Source organism: Thalassophryne amazonica, chromosome 5 (genome assembly GCF_902500255.1).
Source record: "Thalassophryne amazonica chromosome 5, fThaAma1.1, whole genome shotgun sequence".
Lineage (NCBI taxonomy): Eukaryota > Metazoa > Chordata > Actinopteri > Batrachoidiformes > Batrachoididae > Thalassophryne > Thalassophryne amazonica.
This window is the reverse complement of record NC_047107.1, coordinates 1,237,243-1,262,346: the sequence shown is the minus strand read 5'-3', so window position 1 is coordinate 1,262,346 and position 25,104 is coordinate 1,237,243. Positions and strand designations below refer to the sequence as shown.

Below are 25,104 nucleotides of genomic sequence, written 5' to 3'. Positions count from 1 at the left end.
GAACAAGCAGAGGACAGAGAAAAGACAGAGGACAGAACAGACAGAACAGAGAGTGAACAGGCAGAGGACAGAGAAAAGACAGAGAAAAGACAGAGGACAGAACAGACAGAACAGAGAGTGAACAGGCAGAGGACAGAGAAAAGACAGAAGACAGAACAGACAGAACAGAAAGTGAACAGGCAGAGGACAGAGAAAAGACAGAAGACAGAACAGAGAACAGAGAGTGAACAGGCAGAGGACAGAGAAAAGACAGAAGACAGAACAGACAGAATGGAGAGTGAACAGACAGAGGACAGAGAAAAGACAGAGGACAGAACAGACAGAATGGAGAGTGAACAAGCAGAGGACAGAGAACAGGCAGAGGACAGAACAGACAGAATGGAGAGTGAACAAGCAGAGGACAGAGAAAAGACAGAGGACAGAACAGACAGAACAGAGAGTGAACAAGCAGAGGACAGAGAACAGACAGAGGACAGAACAGACAGAATGGAGAGTGAACAAGCAGAGGACAGATAAAAGACAGAGGACAGAACAGACAGAACAGAGAGTGAACAAGCAGAGGACAGAGAAAAGACAGAGGACAGAACAGACAGAACAGAGAGTGAACAAGCAGAGGACAGAGAAAAGACAGAGGACAGAACAGACAGAACAGAGAGTGAACAAGCAGAGGACAGAGAAAAGACAGAAGACAGAACAGACAGAACAGAAAGTGAACAGGCAGAGGACAGAGAAAAGACATAAGACAGAACAGACAGAACAGAAAGTGAACAGGCAGAGGACAGAGAAAAGACAGAAGACAGAACAGACAGAACAGAGAGTGAACAGGCAGAGGACAGAGAAAAGACAGAAGACAGAACAGACAGAACGGAGAGTGAACAGGCAGAGGACAGAGAAAAGACAGAAGACAGAACAGACAGAACGGAGAGTGAACAGGCAGAGGACAGAGAAAAGACAGAAGACAGAACAGACAGAATGGAGAGTGAACAGACAGAGGACAGAGAAAACACAGAAGACAGAACAGACAGAACGGAGAGTGAACAGGCAGAGGACAGAGAAAACACAGAAGACAGAACAGACAGAACGGAGAGTGAACAGACAGAGGACAGAGAAAACACAGAAGACAGAACAGACAGAATGGAGAGTGAACAGGCAGAGGACAGAGAAAAGACAGAAGACAGAACAGACAGAATGGAGAGTGAACAGGCAGAGGACAGAGAAAAAACAGAAGACAGAACAGACAGAATGGAGAGTGAACAGACAGAGGACAGAGAAAAGACAGAAGACAGAACAGACAGAACAGACAGAACGGAGAGTGAACAGGCAGAGGACAGAGAAAAGACAGAAGACAGAACAGACAGAATGGAGAGTGAACAAGCAGAGGACAGAGAAAAGACAGAGGACAGAACAGACAGAACAGAGAGTGAACAGGCAGAGGACAGAGAAAAGGCAGAGGACAGAGAAAAGACAGAGGACAGAACAGACAGAACAGAGAGTGAACAGGCAGAGGACAGAGAAAAAACAGAAGACAGAGAAAAGACAGAGGACAGAGAAAAGGCAGAGGACAGAGAAAAGACAGAAGACAGAACAGAGAGGAAACAGATAGATGAGCAGAGAACAGGCAGAGGACAGAACAGACAGAATGGAGAGTGAACAAGCAGAGGACAGAGAAAAGACAGAGGAAAGAACAGACAGAACAGAGAGTGAACAAGCAGAGGACAGAGAAAAGACAGAGGACAGAACAGACAGAATGGAGAGTGAACAAGCAGAGGACAGAGAAAAGACAGAGGACAGAACAGACAGAACAGAGAGTGAACAAGCAGAGGACAGAGAACAGACAGAGGACAGAACAGACAGAATGGAGAGTGAACAAGCAGAGGACAGAGAAAAGACAGAGGACAGAACAGACAGAACAGAGAGTGAACAAGCAGAGGACAGAGAAAAGACAGAGGACAGAACAGACAGAATGGAGAGTGAAAAGACAGAGGACAGAGAAAAGACAGAAGACAGAACAGACAGAACAGAGAGTGAACAGGCAGAGGACAGAGAAAAGACAGAAGACAGAACAGACAGAATGGAGAGTGAAAAGACAGAGGACAGAACAGACAGAATGGAGAGTGAACAAGCAGAGGACAGAGAAAAGACAGAGGACAGAACAGACAGAATGGAGAGTGAAAAGACAGAGGACAGAGAAAAGACAGAGGACAGAACAGACAGAACAGAGAGTAAACAGGCAGAGGACAGAGAAAAGACAGAAGACAGAACAGACAGAATGGAGAGTGAAAAGACAGAGGACAGAGAAAAGACAGAGGACAGAACAGACAGAATGGAGAGTGAACAAGCAGAGGACAGAACAGGCAGAGGACAGAACAGACAGAATGGAGAGTGAACAAGCAGAGGACAGAGAAAAGACAGAGGACAGAACAGACAGAACAGAGAGTGAACAGGCAGAGGACAGAACAGACAGAACAGAGAGTGAACAGGCAGAGGACAGAGAAAGACAGAAGACAGAGAAAAGACAGAGGACAGAACAGACAGAACAGAGAGTGAACAGGCAGAGGACAGAGAAAAGACAGAAGACAGAACAGACAGAACAGAAAGTGAACAGGCAGAGGACAGAGAAAAGACAGAAGACAGAACAGACAGAACAGAGAGTGAACAGGCAGAGGACAGAACAGACAGAATGGAGAGTGAACAAGCAGAGGACAGAACAGACAGAACAGAGAGTGAACAGGCAGAGGACAGAGAAAAGACAGAAGACAGAACAGATAGAACAGAAAGTGAACAGGCAGAGGACAGAGAAGAGGCAGAGGACAGAATAGACAGAATGGAGAGTGATCAGGCAGAGGACAGAATAGACAGAATGGAGAGTGAACAGGCAGAGGACAGAGAAAAGACAGAGGACAGAATAGACAGAATGGAGAGTGATCAGGCAGAGGACAGAATAGACAGAATGGAGAGTGAACAGGCAGAGGACAGAGAAAAGACAGAGGACAGAACAGACAGAACAGAGAGTGAACAGGCAGAGGACAGAGAAAAGACAGAAGACAGAACAGACAGAACAGAAAGTGAACAGGCAGAGGACAGAGAAGAGGCAGAGGACAGAATAGACAGAATGGAGAGTGATCAGGCAGAGGACAGAATAGACAGAATGGAGAGTGAACAGGCAGAGGACAGAGAAAAGACAGAAGACAGAACAGACGGAATGGAGAGTGAACAGGCAGAGGACAGAATAGACAGAATGGAGAGTGAACAGGCAGAGGACAGAGAAGAGGCAGAGGACAGAATAGACAGAATGGAGAGTGAACAGGCAGAGGACAGAGAAAAGACAGAAGACAGAACAGACAGAATGGAGAGTGAACAGGCAGAGGACAGAGAAAAGATAGAGGACAGAACTTTTAGACAAATAAAATAACATTTTTTAAGTCTGGTAGATTATTTATATTTCATTTCAGCCATAAAAACAGACACTGTAAATAAATACAAATGTTTATTATAATTTAAGTAATTTAACAATGACTGCAGTGTGATTGTAAAGTAGGATTTCTGTGACATAAACCTCATGATGATTTTTTTAATAGTCATTTCAACAAAATATGTAATTGTCTTTAATGTTGTTATCAGGACAGAGTCATTTCTAAAATATGAATTTGAGCACAATAAGTGGAGAGCTTCTACCTGTGCAAATGTCTTTGGACTTTGATTCGTGGACATTTTTAATGATCCGTTCATTTATTGTTAAAAAAAAAAATGAAACAGCTTTTTTTTTAAATAATAAAATAGTTGCTGTTCAAAGAGCCTTTTATTTAGAAGCAGGTGATCTTCTGCTGGATTCTCTGGACCAGAAGGTCTCTTCTGCAGTTTTGACCTCTGGTGGTGTTGCAGAAGACACTTTTGTCCTATTTTGAAAAGCAGAGATGTTTTCTTTCAATTGGACTTCGTGGTGTTCAGCTCATCAACGGACGTTTGGTTGTCTGCACAGCAAATGTTCCTGATTGGGACAAACATTTTTTTTTTTAATATAAAGAAACACTAAACAGTATAAAAAAGAAAAAAAATGGCAAAAAAACGATGGAAAAAAACGCCCGAAAAAATAAGTTATTTAAAGTTGAGCTTTTGTGGTGTCTGAAAAAAGCTGTAGCTTTGTTTGGTAAAAAATAAAAAAGACTGAACCATTTAGAAATTAAAGCGTTCACTCAGATCAACTGTGCTACAAAGCTAAGCTAACGTTAGCCGATCAATAAACCTTCACAGCAGTGCAAAAACATCACGTTTTACTTTTATTTTATTCTCACCTCGATAAAGCTGCAGAACTAACCTCCAATGGTCAAACTGGGACTTCACATATATCCAAAAAGTGGGAGATTTCAGACTGAGTGGGTTTGCGCCATCACCCCGGCTGCCTGCCTCGGTCTGCCCAGTGATGATGCCTGAAGGCCGGCTTCTCCGTGCGGGTCGGTCCGCTGTCGCGGTTTGATCGATATCCCACCAAGTCGTCAGTCCTCCCTCGTTTGGCGTCACTCTGAAAAGGAGCTGAAAAAACGCTTCTCCCAGCAGGGTGATGGAGAATCGTTCTACTGCTGTTTTTAAAGCTTTTTTTTTTGTGGTTCAGGCGACGCAAATTCAAGATGGTGATCGCTGAACTTCTTTCAGGTTGTGGAAACAGCCAGAGTGTGGTAGCCGCAATCTCCGCCTCCTTGCCGCTTCCGAAGCAAAGCGTCTGACGTCACAACGCATTGGAACGCATCGGCCTGACGCGCTAGGGGGCGTTAAAGCGACACGCTAAAGCTAGCAGTGTGAAAGGCCCTTAAGGCTGTAACATAAAATGTGGAAAAAGTGCAATGCTGTGAATATTTTCCAGATGCACGGTATTTCGGACCCAGCACTTTTTCAATCAATCAATAAATCAATTTTTTATATAGCGCCAAATCACAACAAACAGTTGCCCCAAGGCGCTTTATATTGTAAGGCAAGGCCATACAATAATTATGTAAAACCCCAACGGTCAAAACGACCCCCTGTGAGCAAGCACTTGGCAACAGTGGGAAGGAAAAACTCCCTTTTAACAGGAAGAAACCTCCAGCAGAACCAGGCTCAGGGAGGGGCAGTCTTCTGCTGGGACTGGTTGGGGCTGAGGGAGAGAACCAGGAAAAAGACATGCTGTGGAGGGGAGCAGAGATCAATCACTAATGATTAAATGCAGAGTGGTGCATACAGAGCAAAAAGAGAAAGAAACAGTGCATCATGGGAACCCCCCCAGCAGTCTACGTCTATAGCAGCATAACTAAGGGATGGTTCAGGGTCACCTGATCCAGCCCTAACTATAAGCTTTAGCAAAAAGGAAAGTTTTAAGCCTAATCTTAAAAGTAGAGCGGGTGTCTGTCTCCCTGATCTGAATTGGGAGCTGGTTCCACAGGAGAGGAGCCTGAAAGCTGAAGGCTCTGCCTCCCATTCTACTCTTACAAACCCTAGGAACTACAAGTAAGCCTGCAGTCTGAGAGCGAAGCGCTCTATTGGGGTGATATGGTACTACGAGGTCCCTAAGATAAGATGGGACCTGATTATTCAAAACCTTATAAGTAAGAAGAAGAATTTTAAATTCTATTCTAGAATTAACAGGAAGCCAATGAAGAGAGGCCAATATGGGTGAGATATGCTCTCTCCTTCTAGTCCCCGTCAGTACTCTAGCTGCAGCATTTTGAATTAACTGAGGGCTTTTTAGGGAACTTTTAGGACAACCTGATAATAATGAATTACAATAGTCCAGCCTAGAGGAAATAAATGCATGAATTAGTTTTTCAGCATCACTCTGAGACAAGACCTTTCTAATTTTAGAGATATTGCGTAAATGCAAAAAAGCAGTCCTACACATTTGTTTAATATGCGCTTTGAATGACATAGCCTGATCAAAAATGACTCCAAGATTTCTCACAGTACTACTAGAGGTCAGGGTAATGCCATCCAGAGTAAGGATCTGGTTAGACACCATGTTTCTAAGATTTGTGGGGCCAAGTACAATAACTTCAGTTTTATCTGAGTTTAAAAGCAGGAAATTAGAGGTCATCCATGTCTTTATGTCTGTAAGACAATCCTGCAGTTTAGCTAATTGGTGTGTGTCCTCTGGCTTCATGGATAGATAAAGCTGGGTATCATCTGCGTAACAATGAAAATTTAAGCAATACCGTCTAATAATACTGCCTAAGGGAAGCATGTATAAAGTGAATAAAATTGGTCCTAGCACAGAACCTTGTGGAACTCCATAATTAACTTTAGTCTGTGAAGAAGATTCCCCATTTACATGAACAAATTGTAATCTATTAGACAAATATGATTCAAACCACCGCAGGGCAGTGCCTTTAATACCTATGGCATGCTCTAATCTCTGTAATAAAATTTTATGGTCAACAGTATCAAAAGCAGCACTGAGGTCTAACAGAACAAGCACAGAGATGAGTCCACTGTCCGAGGCCATAAGAAGATCATTTGTAACCTTCACTAATGCTGTTTCTGTACTATGATGAATTCTAAAACCTGACTGAAACTCTTCAAATAGACCATTCCTCTGCAGATGATCAGTTAGCTGTTTTACAACTACCCTTTCAAGAATTTTTGAGAGAAAAGGAAGGTTGGAGATTGGCCTATAATTAGCTAAGATAGCTGGGTCAAGTGATGGCTTTTTAAGTAATGGTTTAATAACTGCCACCTTAAAAGCCTGTGGTACATAGCCAACTAACAAAGATAGATTGATCATATTTAAGATTGAAGCATTAAATAATGGTAGGGCTTCCTTGAGCAGCCTGGCAGGAATGGGGTCTAATAAACATGTTGATGGTTTGGATGAAGTAACTAATGAAAATAACTCAGACAGAACAATCGGAGAGAAAGAGTCTAACCAAATACCGGCATCACTGAAAGCAGCCAAAGATAACGATACGTCTTTGGGATGGTTATGAGTAATTTTTTCTCTAATAGTTAAAATTTTGTTAGCAAAGAAAGTCATGAAGTCATTACTAGTTAAAGTTAATGGAATACTCAGCTCAATAGAGCTCTGACTCTGTCAGCCTGGCTACAGTGCTGAAAAGAAACCTGGGGTTGTTCTTATTTTCTTCAATTAGTGATGAGTAGAAAGATGTCCTAGCTTTACGGAGGGCTTTTAAATCAAAGTTCAAGACTTATTTCTTTAAGCTGGCTTTCAACACCTGGTGGCGCTGTGACACGTTTTGTTTTTATGTGCCTCTAACTTCACTGTATGTTCCTTGATTTTACTGCAAAACACTTTGGACACCATCTGGCTGCTGTAATTAATGGGTGATATAAATAAATGTTGACTGATTGTTAGAGTGATAAAAAATCTCAGCCAAATGAAATAAAAGTCATCATCAAAGGGGGTGGGGGGGGGTGGGTGAGCAGGAACACACCATCTGAAACGCAGCTCAGTGTGTCATGTGTGTTCGATGTAATGCTTGCAGTTTTTCTTGCTAAACAGTACACAGATGCAGTGTGGGTCAGTCATGATTCTGATGCATGCTGCGAGTGGGCCTGGTACGGCACTGGTATACAAACGTAGAGCGAGATGGAGCCTGACATTAAGGTGAGGCTCCAAGAGAGTTATTTTTCCCTGACAAATATGCTGCACCATGTTCATTCCTGCTCTGCTCTGCTCACATCATTACTGTAGTGTAGCGGAAAGCTGCACCAACCTTCAACATCCTAAGTTTGCATCAAGCAAAGGTCATGAAATTTCTTCTTTTAGAAAAATTTAACACACCTGGTAAATCTCCAGATGTCAAAGGGAGACTCCCCAAGCCAACACAGGATGGCTTGGAGGGTCCCAGGATGGCCCCACCCTTTCCAGGATTTGAGACCCCCCCAAAGTGCATTCCTCACGGAGCTACGAATTACCTTATCAAGATCCCAAACCAGATGTGCTAGTATCTCTCTCATAAAAAAGAAACAGACCTCAGAAAGACCTATCTGCCCCAAAAGTCCTAAAAATACGTCTTTACAACCAGCCTCAAGAAAAACCACCTCACTGAAGAACTGCCATCAACTTGTTGATCACAGTCCAGTTTTTCTGATTAAAATCGACCCAATATTGACCTATTTCACATTGTGTGATGAAATCCAAAATCCAGTCCATGGAACAAGAGTGGCCCCTGTTGGACGAATTGGGGAAGGACGTGACTGACTGGTATAGTATTAAAATTATAACCACATTTTAAAAAGTGCATTGTATTATTGCAACAGAAAAAAGAAAAGCAAACAACATGTGACCATTTAACCTCACGCATGAAAGTGATATATCTGGCATGTTATACTCTGTTCATTGTGGAAAGTTTACCTAATGTGCTTTCTTTCATATATAATTGTGCTGTGTGTGTATTTCCATGGAAAACCAATTACAAGAATTATCCTACAGGACTTGTTTGATTTTAAGGCGGGAATTTAGGAGCAGACGCTGACTTATATATATACTTGTATAACCAAACAAAGAAGCTCAGAAAAAAAACTACAGTACCCAGAATTCTTGGGGGTGGAGCTTTCAACCTTTAAAAGCCTGCGCCCCCGGGGAACTCATTCTCTTTTCTCTTTTGGCTCTTACTCTTTCAGTTCTCTTACACTTTTGTTTTTCCTGAGTCTTGAGACGCCGCCTCAGCCATCAAGATTTACAACTATTTGAAACCACGTGCTGCTTAAAACTTATTTCTTGTTTGTGCATGCCAACAAGAAGTTACTTTTCTTTTTTTCGACAGATAACTTCTGCTCAACTTTTGTAAAGTTAAACGCGCAGGTGCATTTAACTTCCTTTTTCAATTTTTCAAATTAAAACCTTTCTTCTTCAACTCCAAATTCCTCTCATGAACATTTTTCTCATAAAATCAGCTATTTTTGTATTGAGTTTTGATTTGACCCGGCTTCCAAAAGACGACAACGAAAGAGGAATTTTTTTTATTTTTTTTTTCGATAGAGAATAAAGATGCTCAAACCTTTAATCTGACGGCCCAGACCAGAGAGCGCTGCAGAGATAAAAACACTCGGGTCAGCTGAGACATCAACAGCAATTTGAAGCGCTGTCGCAAGTCACAGCATAACAACTGAAAGCATCCCAACCAACCAACAAAACTGGGCGGGTTGACCGGCAGAGTCTCTTTGTCAAGGTCCCTGAATTACTGAATTATTATTATTATTATTATTTAATTATTGAAATTATTTGTTGAGCTAATAGTATTAATAAATTGAATAGTTTTGACAGTGTTGAATGCTTGGTTCCAAAGCAAAGGTCAAACAAAGTCTACGTCTATTGGATTCCATGACATGCGACATATGTTACCCCATGACGTGATAAGTAAGGATGATACATGGTCCAAACTATTCCTTTTTAAAACCGTGTTAACTCAACTAGTAATTTGCATCACTTTTTACCAAAATTAGAGCAACTTCAACTTTTGACCCCTGTACAAACCGACACTGACCTTTGTCACCATTCTTGCTGCTTTTATCCCATAACTCCATAGAATTCAGTTACAGATAGTCCAAACCATACCTTTTTAGAATCTTTATGATCAGGCAAATAATGTGGCATAGGTTTCCATATGATTGGATCATCTTTTTATCTTGACTCCTGTGTTATTCTTCAATTGACCTCTACCTGAACGCCAACTGAAAACTCAAGTGGCCAATCTGTTTTTTCAAAAGTGGCTTGTCTGAGGACTATTTCTGCCAAATTTGATGCTTTTATCACCATCTGCAGGATTCCGCTCTAAATATTCTCTTATCTGCTGCACTAATGTGGATAAACTGAAAAATAGGATGGTGTGCGTGTGCGCATGCGTGAGCTTTTGACAAGAGCGAAAGTTAGCTTTGAGTTAGTGGAAGCCCGCAAAATGACTGGTAAATCATTCCAGAGATGTTATCAGGCTCCAAAAACAGCATTTTCAGTTTTAGAAGTGCTTATTTCTTGCTAGCTTTTATATAATATATGACAAAGATGTTACATTTACACACAAACAAAACAGAGTTTGCAGCTAGCTAGACCTGCCACTGATGTCACCGTGCCACTCTACTCTGATTGGCTGTCACACTTGCCCCTTAAAAAAAAAACAGAACAGGTTGAAACAGAATGTGACTTTTTAACCTTTTAAAATAGGTCCAGGTTAGCCATCTTTGAATTTGTCGAAGGTCTGTGCCCCCAGAACATTCCCTATGACTCTGAAGACTCTGGCAGTAACAGGACTGGACTTATGACGAGCACAGACAGACGGATGGACGCAAAGTCTTCGCGATACCGATGGCCATATATGATGGCCTCAGGTAATGAGGACTGCCACACAGACGGATTTGGTCACTTGCTACATATATTATATATAATCTATTTTGCAACTCCTCAGTGACACCAGCTGCACAGAGCAGTGGCTTCTTCCTTTGTATGTCCTCAAAGCAGCTTGATGCATGAATATGTTCATGTAGTGACACTCACATTTTGATGTTCTCATGGTACTGCTTGGTGTCTGAAGGCTGGTTATACAGAGGCTGCACAGGAGAAAACAAAAACAAATCACTCACATGACCTGTCCTTGGTATTTAGATCAATCTTCATTCGACAGCATGACTTAAGGAGGAAACACAAACAGGTCATTTTCTGTCAGTGTATTTATTTATTTATTTTTTGGTCGAGCGACAGTAAGGGGCATAAAGAGAAGAACGCTGCGGACACCATCCGCTGGTGTCGGCAGTAAGCCCCGTCAGTGAGCCTCAGACTGAAGCATTCTCTGCGTGTCCCGTCTGTGGTCTCAGTCTACGCTCAGAGTGCCATCAGCGAGGCCTCAGTGAGGGAAAGCTTTTACTCAGAGTGATTTTAGACATATACATTCTTCTATTTGTGCTTCTTACTGGGCACGTGAATCTTACTCCTATCTGTTAGTGAAGTGATCATATTTGAGCTGTGGACAAAATAAGACATCAAAAAACATCTGCAAAACACAGATCAACATTTTTTTTTTACCATTTTCTGACAGTTTATGGACCTAACAACTAATCAATTAATCAGTTGGTTATATTCCCTATTGAAAACAAGTGCAATCAGAGATTTCTGGCATCTAACCAATCTGGATCCAGATCACCTCCAAAATTCCACGGAGTCTTCCATAGCCTAATATCCATCTGTGGTGCAAATTTAGTGAGAATCCATGAAGTAGTTTTGACATAATTCTTCAAAGCCAATATAAAGCGAAATCTTGATAGAGAATCTGATCAGGTGACCTAACAGACACCTCTGCTGTACCGTCTACTTGAACCTCCTGCTGGGATGCTTGACATCTCCAGTGCCACAGTTCTTATGGCTGATTCTCCAGTCAGCTGTAAACCATGAGATGTTGGTACCACTCCTTTGAAACAAAGTCATTCCAGCGGCATCCAAGGATCCTCCAAAGAGACTGAGCACTAAAAGCATCCACTTGTCACCTATGAGCAGCTGGTCCCTGAGACTGAAAATACTGAACATTGTCCACGTCTCCCTACTCTAACTGTACAAATCAAGCCAAATCAGCTGCTGATTGGCTGACTGAGCTGATGTGAGTGGATCAGGGACAAAAGGAAAACTTGCAGTACTTTGGTTCCTAAGGACACGGATTGGGAAACATTCCCTTGGGTCACTGGTTAGATGCTGGTGAATTTGTTTGGCGGCAGTTGTTGGTCATTCATGCCAAGTACTGAAGTACTCATTCTTCAGATGGGGACAGTTACAACCCCAATTCCAATGAAGTTGGGACGTTGTGTAAAATGTAAATAAAAACAGAATACAATGATTTTCAAATCCTCTTCAACCTATATTCAATTGAATACATCACAAAGACAAGATATGTAATGTTCAAACTGATAAACTTTGTTTTTGTGCAAATATTTGCTCATTTTGAAATGGATGCCTGCAACAGGTTTCTAAAAAGTTGGGACAGTGGTATGTTTCCCACTGTGTTACATCACCTTTCCTTCTAACAACACTCAATAAGCGTTTGGGAACTGAGGCCACTAATTGTTGAAGCTTTGTAGGTAGAATTCTTTCCCATTCTTGCTTGATGTACGACTTCAGTTGTTCAACAGTCCGGGGTCTCCGTTGTCATATTTTGCGCTTCATAATGCGCCGCATATTTTCAATGGACGACAGGTCTGGACTGCAGGCAGGCCAGTCTAGTACCCGCACTCTTTTACTATGAAGCCACGCTGTTGTAACACGTGCAGAATGTGGCTTGGCATTGTCTTGCTGAAATAAGCAGGGACGTCCCTGAAAAAGACGTTGCTTAGATGACAGCATGTGTTGCTCCAAACCTGGATGTACCTTTCAGCATTGATGGTGCCATCACAGTTGTGTAAGTTGTCCATGCCATGGGCACTAACACACCCCCATACCATCACAGATGTGTAAGTTGCCCATGCCATGGGCATTAACACACCCCCATACCATCACAGATGTGTAAGTTGTCCATGCCATGGGCACTAACACATCCCCATACCATCACAGATGTGTAAGTTGTCCATCCCATGGGCACTAACACACACCCATACCATCACAGATGTGTAAGTTGTCCATCCCATGGGCACTAACATACCCCCATACCATCACAGATGTGTAAGTTGTCCATGCCATGGGCACTAACACACCCCCATACAAATCACAGATGCTGGCTTTTGAACTGTGCACTGGTAACAATCTGGATGGTCTTTTTCTTCTTTTGTCTGGAGGACACGATGTCCATGATTTCCAAAAACAATTTGAAATGCGGACTCATTAGACCACAGCACACTTTTCCACTTTGTGTCTGTTTCAAATGAGCTCGGGTCCAGAGAAGGCAGCGGTGTTTCTGGATGTTGTTGATGTATGGTTTTCACTTTGCACTTTTAATTCGCAGTTGTAGATGTAGTGATGAACTGTGTTAACTGATGGTTTTCTGAAGTGTTCCTGAGCCCACGCGGTAAGATCCTTTACACTATGATGTCTGATTATATTATGGACTGTAGATGATGGAATCCTTAAATTCCTTGCAATTGAATGTTGAGAAACATTGTTCTTAAACTGTTGGACTATTTTTTCATGCTGTTGTTCGCAAAGTGGTGATCCTCACCCCGTATTTGGTTGTGAACAGCTGAGCCTTTTGGGGATGCTCCTTTTATACCCAATCATGACACACACCTCTGTTCTTTGAACATTCATCAACTTTCCCAGTCTTTTGTTGCACCTGTCCCAGCTTTATTGAAACATGTTGCAGGCATCCATTACAAAATGAGCAAATATTTGCACAAAAACAATAAAGTTTATCAGTTTGAACATTAAATATCTTGCCTTTGTGGTGTATTCAATTGAATATAGGTTGAAGAGGATTTGAAAATCATTGTATTCTGTTTTTATTTACATTTTACACAATGTCCCAAATTCATTGGAATTGGGGTTGTAGAGTGAATGAGCTGGAAACAATGACCCTGAACAGAAGAAGGTGATGGTTTGACAATAATGGTGTGAACACAAAGCCGGCACTCACCAGTTCCACCCGGGGCCCCAGTCCCTCCAGGATCCGATGAGCCTCTTCTGCCTTTTTCTGGGAGAGAAACAGAGAAGCTGCACATTAGCCATCCACCATCACCACGGCAACACAGTGAATGTGTTCACGCCATCAGCAAGACTTGACTCAGGCGTTCTGGATGGATGAGCGGACTATTATTAGCTTTTAACACGAGCTCTGTGAAAAAAGAGAATTACTCACCTCTGCTGAGAGAAAGAGAGCAGCACAGCATGTGGGAGTGGAACAGAGAGTGAGTGGGAGAGAAACCAACAGGGCTTTGGTTCTTATCTAATAAGGCACGTGATGAAGGATGACCAGGCCACCTCAGCACCAACAACCACCAGCCTCTGCACACGAGGAAAAACTCAGAGACGCCTCAGCGTACGTCTGTGTTTGGAGCCGACGGGTCAGCGACAAGTCAGACTCAACCTACGTGACCTCACCCAGAGGTGTTCTGAAGAGACGCCTCGAAGCTCAGAAAGTGCAGCTCCGGCTGCCACTGTGACTCCGTCTCTGTGTAGGCTAATCAGGACAAAGAGGAGGAGCCTGGGCGAGACCCTGTGTGATCTAGGCAGGACGAATGAAGCCTGAACACGCCCCCATCTCAGAGTTACTGAGCAAACTAAGTTAACCAGCTAACCTAGGCTCCGGTGACTCGGGCGTTTTATTAAATCATTTTTTGAGGGACTGGCCAATGATTTCATGACAGGGGGTTTGGCTGGGGCCATTAAAAATTTGGACCCCCTTATTTCCTCAGTAATCATGGCTTGGCTGGATCTGACATCACCAAGCTAATGTGCAACCATTTGCTTGGTGACGCTGATGAAGGATATAAAATTAAATAACGACAATTTTACTTGAAGAAAATGGATCCTAGAAAATACCAATTACTGATGTGCCAAGTTTGAAAATTAAGAAGACACCCTGTTCGGTTCTTGACCTGTGACATTTTGCAGAAATCTGCAATAAACTGTTCCAATGAAACCCACTGAATGGGACATCAAGACTGCTGAAAGGTGCCGGCTTTGAGACCTTTGAAGCCTTTTCCTTCATCTAAATCGGAGCTTCTTTACTTTATTAAACCAGCATTTTTATCCACTTGTATTTTTCAGAGTGAGCCAGTGTTCGGTGCAGAAATCTTGTGCAGAAATATGTTTGAAACCATTTCATTCACGTAGCACCATAACTAAAATCATAACCTGAATGCAGGTTTCCAGGGGCGGCAGTGGAGACGTTTGATTGGGTGGAGGCTTAGAAACATGCGATGTGGACCTACTAGTGTGTCCCGTCGTCGAAATGTGTGTAGTCCGATACCCACCCGTGAGTGGGCAATAACTTCAGACAGCAAAATGAATGAATGTTAAAATGAATGAAAATGTATGACACCCCCCAACAGTTTCATGATGCTAATCATAATGATGCTAATCCTACATTGGGGACAGGCAGGTTATGAAATCTTCAGAGAGTCCCTGAGATCGCTGTACCGTGTTCACCACACACAGACATGACTGTTGGCCCTGTGAGCTTCAAAAGGAGGTCAAGTCCACCCTTCATCAAACCTGACCTCAACCTTCACAAGATGTATCCTTACTGCAAATGAAGTCTTCATTTTTGGCTCTGTGGTCTTCAAAACTAGGTGAAGGCTATATGTTCTATGTTCTTAGAAAAGCTATTTCAAGTACACCACACCAGATACTTTTGGCCCTATGACCCTCAAATTAGTTCAAGGTCAGTCATGATTGAACTTGACCGAGACCTTCAAGGGTTGTTATCTGCAGGTCATCTGATGAACCTGTCTGACATCCTTGGACTGTTACTGAGAGTTCAGTCTCCATCATGCACAAACACTAGTTTTGGCTCTGTCACCTTCAACAACTGGTCAAGGTCAGTCATGATCCACCTTGATTACTGCCCCTAACTGTAAGTTGGATTCTGCCGACAGAACTCCACTTCAACTCAAAAAAATAAAAAAACAAATGCTGATCAAAGAGTTTGTATTTGGAGCGGGACACTGAGCAGGACAGGGTTCCTGCTGACAATACCAAAGAGAAACTTGTGCACTTGCCACCACTAGGTGGCACTAGAGTTTTGAAAATGGCTTCATGAGAAAAGGACCCACACTGAATGAGGACTTCAGCTTAAAGGTCTCATATGACAGAAGTAAAGAATCTGTGCCGGCAGCTGCTTTATCATGTGGATCTTTATGATGTCGCTCGTCCAGGGGACTGGATCAGCCAGGACAGGAAGCAGGACATCAACTCGACTGCCTGGAAAGGTTGGAGGTCAGTGATACAAAGAGCTTTGTAAGACAGAGGGACACCCACGGTTCCGCGCGCTGGGAGTTCTGTTCCATATTTAGCCCCTCCCCCTGCATGGGTAACCTACGGCGTGCTCCGGGGCTCCGTAGCGCCTCCCTGTGGTTTGTTTTCATGTGGCCCTGCTGACTGCACTGGTACCTTGCCGTCCACCCCAGACGTCATTACAACTACTCAGCTACTGGAGTCCATCTCACCAAACTGTGCCGTCTGACATGGTGACCTCTCCTCTGGCAGTGTTTTCTACAGCAGCATACTGAAGCTTCTGCAGTGTCAGAATTTACTCATTTTATCCATACGTGAAAATTCAACCACACTGCTTTTATTTTCTCATATGACAGGAAAGTTCCTGCACTAATACTCTCAACATTATTTTCTGATACTTTACTTGCAAATTAATATTTTGCTTTAAATGTGGCCACCAAATTTATGCAACCAAGATGATTAATTATCAATCACTGCACTTACTACTTTTTCTAATTAATGCCTTAAAAATATGCAAAGCTTCAGCTGAAGTCACCAACAAGTTTAAAACTCAAAAAGAAAAGCATCAAAACCCCAAACTGACAAGCCTCTAGTGGCCACCACGACCTTCTCAAACAACTAGGTCGAGCTGATTGGACTATTTTATACGGCGATCATTGTTCATTGTTAAAGATGCATGTCCCAGATCAGGAGGATTCCTGGCTCTCTGCTGTATCTGTCAGACCCAAACCTCTCGTGGTTTTTGTAGAGGTACTTATGGCAGTTTCATGGAGCCACTAACTGACAGACTGGGTTAACCTCATGCTTGCCCCGGCTAACTCAAGGAAATAAACAACCTCAGTGATGAATCTCTGACCAAAACGGTTTCCAGTTATATTTCTGTCGACTGACTGAATCAGTTTAGAGCATGGGTTAAAGCAATAAATTTTCATCAGACTGAAATTTTTTCCTGGCAAAAATCAATGCCAGCAATTCCCTAAAATGTGGTGTAGTGGGGGGCATACACTCTTTTTTCCTCAATAAATACAACAAACACATTATACAGTATACAAAAATTTACAACCCCTGGCAATAATTACGGAATCACCGGCCTCGGAGGATGTTCATTCAGTTGTTTAATTTTGTAGAAAAAAAGCAGATCACAGACATGACACAAAACTAAAGTCATTTCAAATGGCAACTTTCTGGCTTTAAGAAAGACTATAAGAAATCAGGAAAAAAAAAATTGTGGCAGTCAGTAACGGTTACTTTTTTAGACCAAGCGGAGGGAAAAAAATATGGAATCACTCAATTCTGAGGAAAAAATTATGGAAACACCCTGTAAATTTTCATCCCCAAAACTAACACCTGCATCAAATAAGATCTGCTCATTAGTTTGCATCTAAAAAGGAGTGATCACACCTTGGAGAGCTGTTGCACCAAGTGGACTGACATGAATCATGGCTCCAACACGAGAGATGTCAATTGAAACAAAGGAGAGGATTATCAAACTCTTAAAAGAGGGTAAATCATCACGCAATGTTGCAAAAGATGTTGGTTGTTCACAGTCAGCTGTGTCTAAACTCTGGACCAAATACAAACAACATGGGAAGGTTGTTAAAGGCAAACATACTGGTAGACCAAGGAAGACATCAAAGCATCAAGACAGAAAACTTAAAGCAATATGTCTCAAAAATCGAAAATGCACAACAAAACAAATGAGGAACGAATGGGAGGAAACTGGAGTCAACGTCTGTGACCGAACTGTAAGAAACCACCTAAAGGAAATGGGATTTACATACAGAAAAGCTAAACGAAAGGCATCATTAACACCTAAACAGAAAAAAACAAGGTTACAGTGGGCTAAGGAAAAGCAATCGTGGACTGTGGATGACTGGATGAAAGTCATATTCAGTGATGAATCTCGAATCTGCATTGGGTAAGGTGATGATGCTGGAACTTTTGTTTGGTGCCGTTCCAATGAGATTTATAAAGATGACTGCCTGAAGAGAACATGTAAATTTCCACAGTCATTGATGATATGGGGCTGCATGTCAGGTAAAGGCACTGGGGAGATGGCTGTTATTACATCAGTAATAAATGCACAAGTTTACGTTGATATTTTGGACACTTTTCTTATCCCATCAATTGAAAGGATGTTTGGGGATGATGAAATCATTTTTCAAGATGATAATGCATCTTGCCACAGAGCAAAAACTGTGAAAACATTCCTTGCAAAAAGACACATAGGGTCAATGGCCTGCAAATAGTCCGGATCTTAATCCAATTGAAAATATTTGGTGGAAGTTGAAGAAAATGGTCCATGACAAGGCTCCAACCTGCAAAGCTGATCTGGCAACAGCAATCAGAGAAAGTTGGAGCCAGATTGATGAAGAGTACTGTTTGTCACTCATTAAGTCCATGCCTCAGAGACTGCAAGCTGTTATAAAAGCCAGAGGTGGTGCAACAAAATACTAGTGATGTGTTGGAGCGTTCTTTTGTTTTTCAGGATTCCAAAATTTTTTCCTCAGAATTGAGTGATTCCATATTTTTTCCCTCTGCTTGGTCTAAAAAAGTAACCGTTACTGACTGCCACAATTTTTTTTCCTGATTTCTTATAGTGTTTCTTAAAGCCAGAAAGTTGCCATTTGAAATGACTTTAGTTTTGTGTCATGTCTGTGATCTGCTTTTTTTCTACAAAATTAAACAACTGAATGAACATCCTCCGAGGCCGGTGATTACATCATTATTGCCAGGGGTTGTATTCTAAATAGCCTCTACGGAGAGACAGACAAAGCATAAAAAGAATGCAAAACTTGAACATAAAGGTACATAAAAGGGTGGAGGGGGCAGGATGTAGTCTTGATTCTGGGGGGTCTGGGGGTGCTCCCCCAGAACGAGAGTTACGAATGTAACTACGGTTCTATGAATTCCAGATGACCGCCAGAGGGCGGTGCTTTAGCGCCTGGATAACTACATGTGCGCAGCACAGAGGTCGAGAATATATACCAACAAAGTCACGCCATTGAATGTGACCTGGGTGACGTCACTGGTTGTCTTTATATACCAGACGCACCCAGCACTCGCTTCTTTTCGGCATGAACTCGCAAGACTCTGAGTGACAAGCAACTCTGGCGGTCATCCGGAATTCATAGAACCGTAGTTACATTCGTAACTCTCGTTCTATTTCATTCCTCCTGACCGCCAGAGGGCGGTGCTTTAGCACCTGGATGACTTAATACCAACAAGGTCACGAAGAGTCACACTCACTTCGCATCAGCAGTGGGGAGTGGAGGCAGACAACACCGCCGAAGTCACCGCAGGAGGAGCAGCCACATTCAGTCTGTAATAGCGGGCGAAGGTACAGGACGAAGCCCACGTAGCAGCAGCACAAATATCACTCAAAGGGACACCTCTCGGTGCAGCCCAGGAGGTGGACACCCCTCTGGTGGAATGGCACGTAACCTTAGGAGGCTGAAGACCTCTGGACCTGTATACTTGTAAAATGGCATCCACGACCCAATGCGAGAGTCGCTGCTTTGAGACAGTACAGCCTCTTTTGTGATCACCGTAACACACAAATAGGGCATCCGTTTTCCGGATCCCGGCAGTCGCACTAATGTACTGCTTCAACATTCGGACAGGACACAGGAAACCTAAAACAGATAATCCTGGATCAGAATGCGGGACATACACAGCCAAGGAAACTGGCTGGCTAACATGAAAAGTTGAAATTCTCTTGGGTAAAAAGGACGGATTAGGCCACAGCGTAAGCCCAGATCCGTCAGAATTCCATCGCAAACAGTCCCCAGCGACTAATAGGGCATCGAGCTCTCCCACCCACTTAGCCAAAGACAGTGCAAGTAGAAAGGAAGTCTTCACTGACACCCATTTAAGATCAGCACTTTCAACTGGTTCGAAAGGGGATAAGCTTAAACCCTCCAGGACTAGAGGAAGGTCCCATGAAGGTACGCGTGCAAGCCTTGGAGGCCGCAAACGTAGAGCACCTTTCAAAAAACGACACACTAAGAGGTGTGAACCCACTGACCGGCCATCAACATAGACGTGCCGGGCAGAGATTGCAGCAACATAAACATTCAAGGTAGCGACAGAAAGTCCTTTCTCCAGCAGTTCTTGTAAATATTTGAGGAGAATAGGCACAGGGCAATGCTCCGGGTCTAACTTTTGTTTCTCACACCACCGCGCAAACAGCTTCCATCTGTTGTCATACAAAGCCCTGGTAGAAGCAGCACGTGAATTAAGGATAGTCTGAACAACAGCCTGGTCACAAGAACTTAACAAGGAGTCTGGCCCCTCAACAGCCACACATACAGTTGAAGGCATTCTGGGTGAGGGTGCCAAATCCTCCCCTGTAGCTGTGACAACAAATCCTTCCTCTCCGGGAGAGCCCAAGGTTCTCCCTCGAGGAGTTTGTAAATCATGGGAAACCAAATCCTCCCAGGCCAGAACGGAGCAATCAGCTGTCAACATCAGCAGCGGGAGAGGAGGGAAGGCATAAAGGAGGCAATCCGGCCACGGGTGAGCCAATGCATCCTGCCCCAGCGGGCTGTCTGGTTCCAAGAGGGAGTACCATCGTGGGCAATGTGTCGAGGTGCTTGAAGCAAAAAGGTCCACTTCCGCTGCACCATATTTCTGCCAGATTATTTGGACCATAATCGGGTTCGGTCTCCACTCTCCCGGTGGTGGTTTCTGTCTGGAGAGTAAATCCGCTGCGCTGTTCTGTACACCGGGCAGATGAACTGCTCTGACACTTTGAAGGCGAGGCAACGCCCATAACAGAAGCTTCCGAGTTTCTGCCAATGAGTGATTGGACCTGGTGCCCCCCTGATGGTTTATGTGACAGACTGTTCACGTGTTGTCCCACCGGACAAGAACATGTCTTCCTCTCAGGGCCAGGAGGAAATGCTTGAGAGCCAGTCGCACAGCGCGGAGCTCCAGTACGTTTATGTGTTGGAGTCTCTCCTGAGGACTCCAGAGACCCCTCACCATCCTGTGATTCCACACGGCCCCCCAACTTTTGAGTGATGCATCTGTAACAACCACCTCTCGGCGAGAAGGAACAGAGCATAGAGTCCACATTCCCCCAGGGTTTGAGGTGCAGAAGGCACTGGTTGGAGAGTCGTACAAGCCTGTGCTGATGCAACTTTGAGTTGAGGCCTAGGTTGTTGATCCAAATCTGTAGGGGACGTAAGAACAGAAGTCCCAAAGGTACCACTAGCGACACTGCAATCAATTTGCCCATCAACCGGAGCAGCAAACCAAAAGGCAGCGTCACAGCCCATTGAATGTGTGAGACGAGACGAATTACATCGTCCACGCTCTGCGGGGATGGCGATGCAGTCACAGTCAGGGAGTTGATGGCAATGCCGATGAAGGTCGTTTGTTGACTGGGAACAAGAGAACTCTTTGCAAAGTTCACTGAGTCCTAAATGAGAGACATAGTTCAGTAGAAGAGCTGTGTCGTCGTGCGCCTGCTCCTGAGTCGGAGCGCAGACAAGCCAATCGTCTAAGTAGGGTAGGATTCTTAATCCAAGAGCTTGCAGTGGGGCTAGTGCTGCAGCCATACAGCTGGTAAATGTACGAGGGGCGAGAGAGAGGCCGAAAGGAAGCACCCTGAACTGGTATGCCTGACTTTCGAAAGCAAAGCGGAGAAACTGCCTGTGATGAGGTGCCACTGGCACATGGAAATAGGCGTCTTTTAAGTCGACACTTGTGAACCAGTCTCCTGGTGTGATAGTTTGAAGGACGTCTACTGTGCGGAGCATGTGAAACTGCAGCACTTTGATATAACGATTCAGACTTCGGAGATCGAGGATAGGACAAAAGCCGCCATCCTTCTATGGAACAAGGAAGTAAATTGAATAGAACATATATAGAATAGAAAATATATGGTTGTGAAACTGGAACGTTGAACTCAGGCTTCTGAGTGACTTTGAAAAAGGCACTTGAAGCGGTGGTTTCCACAGGGGGATTATCGACCCCAAGCCTGGATAAAGCCAACTGAACAGCTTGCTTGACAAAGGATAGTCCAGGTCCGGTTTGCGGCATGGACTCTGCCTCAGAGGTATGAGAGCCCACTAATGAATGGCTTGGAGAAAGACTCCTCTCATCCTCATCCTCCACACAGTTTAAATCACTTGTCATGTACAAGGAATCAGTTGCGCCAATAGACACGACATCTTCCTCCTGCTGAGTAACTACATTGGTCTGATCAGCCTCATTAAGGACAACAGGAACTGTCACTGCATCCCTAGGCTGTAGATTCAGAAGCAAGGACTTAATCTGAGCAAACTCAGAAGTCAACGTTTCGACCTTTTCAGCCAAAGCATGGTCATGAGTAACCTTCTTAGCAGAAGGGGCTCCTGCATGTGTGCGTTTATGGCGCTTTGGTTCTTTCCTGGTGCTGGAGGCCAAAGTCGCACTAGAAATTCCACTTTCCAATGCAGCAAGTCTAGCAGATCTCTCTGTCAGTGGAATGCTGGCACAATTAAGGCAGGCATCGCCAGTCAGGGCTTCCCTCAGGTGTCCGATCCCAGGACACGAGGGGCAAAAACATATGTCCATCATCTGGGCTCAAGGGAGCCAAACAGGTACTACAGCCATGCAACAAAGGCCCTGTCAACATTGTGGACTGCGTGCAGATGGCTAACGCAAGCCCTGATGGTTACAAATGGAAAGACAAAGCGTGAATCAAACGCAGTGTAAATAGTAACACGAGGCACGGAGCGTGAAGCACTCACAGCCGTCGACTCGACACGAGGCACGGAGCGTGAAACACTCACAGCCGTCGACTCGACACGAGGCACGGAGCGTGAAACACTCACAGCCGCAGACTCGACACGAGGCACGGAGCGTGAAACACTCACAGCCGCAGACTCGACATGAGGCACGGAGGGTGAAACACTCACAGTGTAAAAGCTAATACAAGGCCCAGAGCGTGAAACACTCACAGCCACAGTAATAACACGATGCACACAGCCAGAAAACTCACAGCCCAAGTGCTAAGTCACTTAGAGCAACGACGACAACACTAGCTGCTAGCGGAGCTGTTAAACTTAGCAAATGGCGGCAGTGCAGACGAAGTACTTCAAGGAGTGGAAAACACTAACGGCAAGCCCAACACAGTACACTATACTGGTTCTGATACACACACTACCACGTAGTTAACGGGGTTAGTGACACAACTAAACAAATAGCCAGCTTTCATCGAAACAACACAGCTAATGTGCACAGAGGAAAATACCCAGCAGGGCAGCGGCAAGGCGCGCAACCGACGTTTAGGAAGGTGTACTCACGACAGGCGTCAAAGAATACAAAAAACGGTGAAGCCGTGTCTCGCAGCCTCTGGAGGACGTGTGCAGTGCATGTAGCTCCAACCGAAGGTGGGTTGCGAGGCTACAAGCGAGAGCAGCAATTGCAGCTAAATGCGTTCTCAACCTCTAAGAATGCGAGAATGTAGAAAAGAAGTGAGCGCTGGGTGCGTCTGGTATATAAAGACAACCAGTGACGTTACCCAGGTCACATTCAATGGCGTGACTTTGTTGGTATATATTCTCGACCTATGTGCTGCGCACATGTAGTTATCCAGGTGCTAAAGCCACAGGCGCCATCTTGGAAAAGATGGCGCCTGTGGCTGGCGTGGCCGTCGCTCGGCTCCTGTTGTGTTGGTTACTAATGGCCACTTTTACAACATTTGTTATTTTAGCAGCCCGACTAGCAGATGGAGGTGTCTTGGCTTTACGGACTTACGATCAAGACTCTTTGTTTCATATCAAGGAGACAATGGAGAGCCTATTTGCTTCACGAGACAGGTTCAACCAGGCGTTTCCTCCGCCCCTAACTATCGGCTCCGACTCACCTGATTATCCGCTGCTGTTGAGGGCGCCGTGTAAGATCCGCAGGAGACTGAGGAAAAAAGGCTTTTTGGATAAGAGGAGAAGAGGCTCGCGGGCTGGTGTCCAGGTGAAGAGAAGGCGTGCAGCGGCGCGTTTGGGCGCCAGCACTGGTGGCCGAGGACGGGCTCGCTTCCTCTACCACATTCCTCTCTTTGATGTGTGCGATGGCACATCTGCATCGACACCTGTTCGGTTAGGTATGGGTGTTCTAGACTTTTCTCAGCACTGGTATCCTGGTGGCGTAGTTCCATCACTACTGTGCACTTCCGTGTTTATGCCTCCGCCTGCACGGATCAGCTGGAGTCCACGTGACCACTGTCTTCGTCCTATCCCATTGCGAGCCTCAGACAGCGCCTACGTGATGTCGTCCACCTTGCGCCTTGGTTTATTGAACGTGTGTTCAATCGCCAATAATCATTTTCCCTAAATGATCTTATATCAACGGAAATGTTGGACTTAATGTGCCTTTCGGAGACTTGGCAGAGAGAAGAGGAATTTCTTCATTTAAATGAGCTCTGCTCTGCTGGGTTCTGTGTCCTTGGGAAGCCCCGCCCCTGTCGCTGTGGTGGGGGCCTTGCCATCGTTTATAAAGAGGATTGTGTGTGTAAAGGGGTACAGTCACAGGATTTTCCCTCCTTTGAATCACAGTTGGTCAAGGTGGGTTTCTCAAATCCATTTTTCTGTGTGTTGGTTTACCGCCCCCCAGGCCCTGCTACTGCCTTTCTTAAGGATTTCAGTGACTTTTTATCCTCTATTATAACGTTGGAATCTGTTTTAATTCTTGGAGATTTTAACCTTCATATTGATGACAAGTTATCTTGCTCTGCTATGGAGCTTTTATCGTTGGCTGAAGCTTTTAATTTTGTGCAACATGTTTCTGAGCCCACTCACCAAAAGGGTCACATTTTAGATTTAGTTTTTACACTTGGCCGAGACATTTTAAATATGTCTACAAAAGATGTCCACTTGAGCGACCATAGTCTTGTTTCGTTTGACCTGCATTCCAGCTCTGATCAGAAGCCCTTAGAAGTTAAGTCTCGGAGGCGTATCATCACTGCTGAAACTGCAGAAAGATTTTCTTCTATGTTTAATCCTTGTTTGTTCACTGATTTTCTTGATATGGACAATTTTATCCAGTGTTTTAACCAACACTGTGATACTATTCTTGATCAGTTGGCTCCTGTTAAATACAACGTGTCTTTACAGAAAAATGAGTGCCCTTGGATTAATGAAGAGCTCTTAAGTCTTAAGAGACTGTGTCGAAGGACTGAACGCCTGTGGAAATCCTCTAAACTTGAGGTTCACAGGCTTCATCTCAGGGAGCTGGTTCTATCATATAACAAAATGGCAGAGTGCCCGCTC

The 25,104-nt window shown here is 44.1% G+C and overlaps 1 protein-coding gene across 1 annotated transcript in view; it reads right to left on the bottom strand.

Annotated features, from left to right (window-relative positions):
• Positions 1-25,104, bottom strand: part of LOC117509706 (nuclear receptor corepressor 2-like) — a 219,620-nt gene that overhangs the window by 26,689 nt on the left and 167,827 nt on the right. The window contains exons 7-8 of the mRNA XM_034169426.1: positions 13,527-13,583; positions 10,475-10,527 (exon numbers count right to left, since the gene is read on the bottom strand). Coding sequence (XP_034025317.1) covers positions 10,475-10,527; positions 13,527-13,583 — 110 coding nt within the window. The remainder of the gene's footprint in view (positions 1-10,474; positions 10,528-13,526; positions 13,584-25,104) is intronic.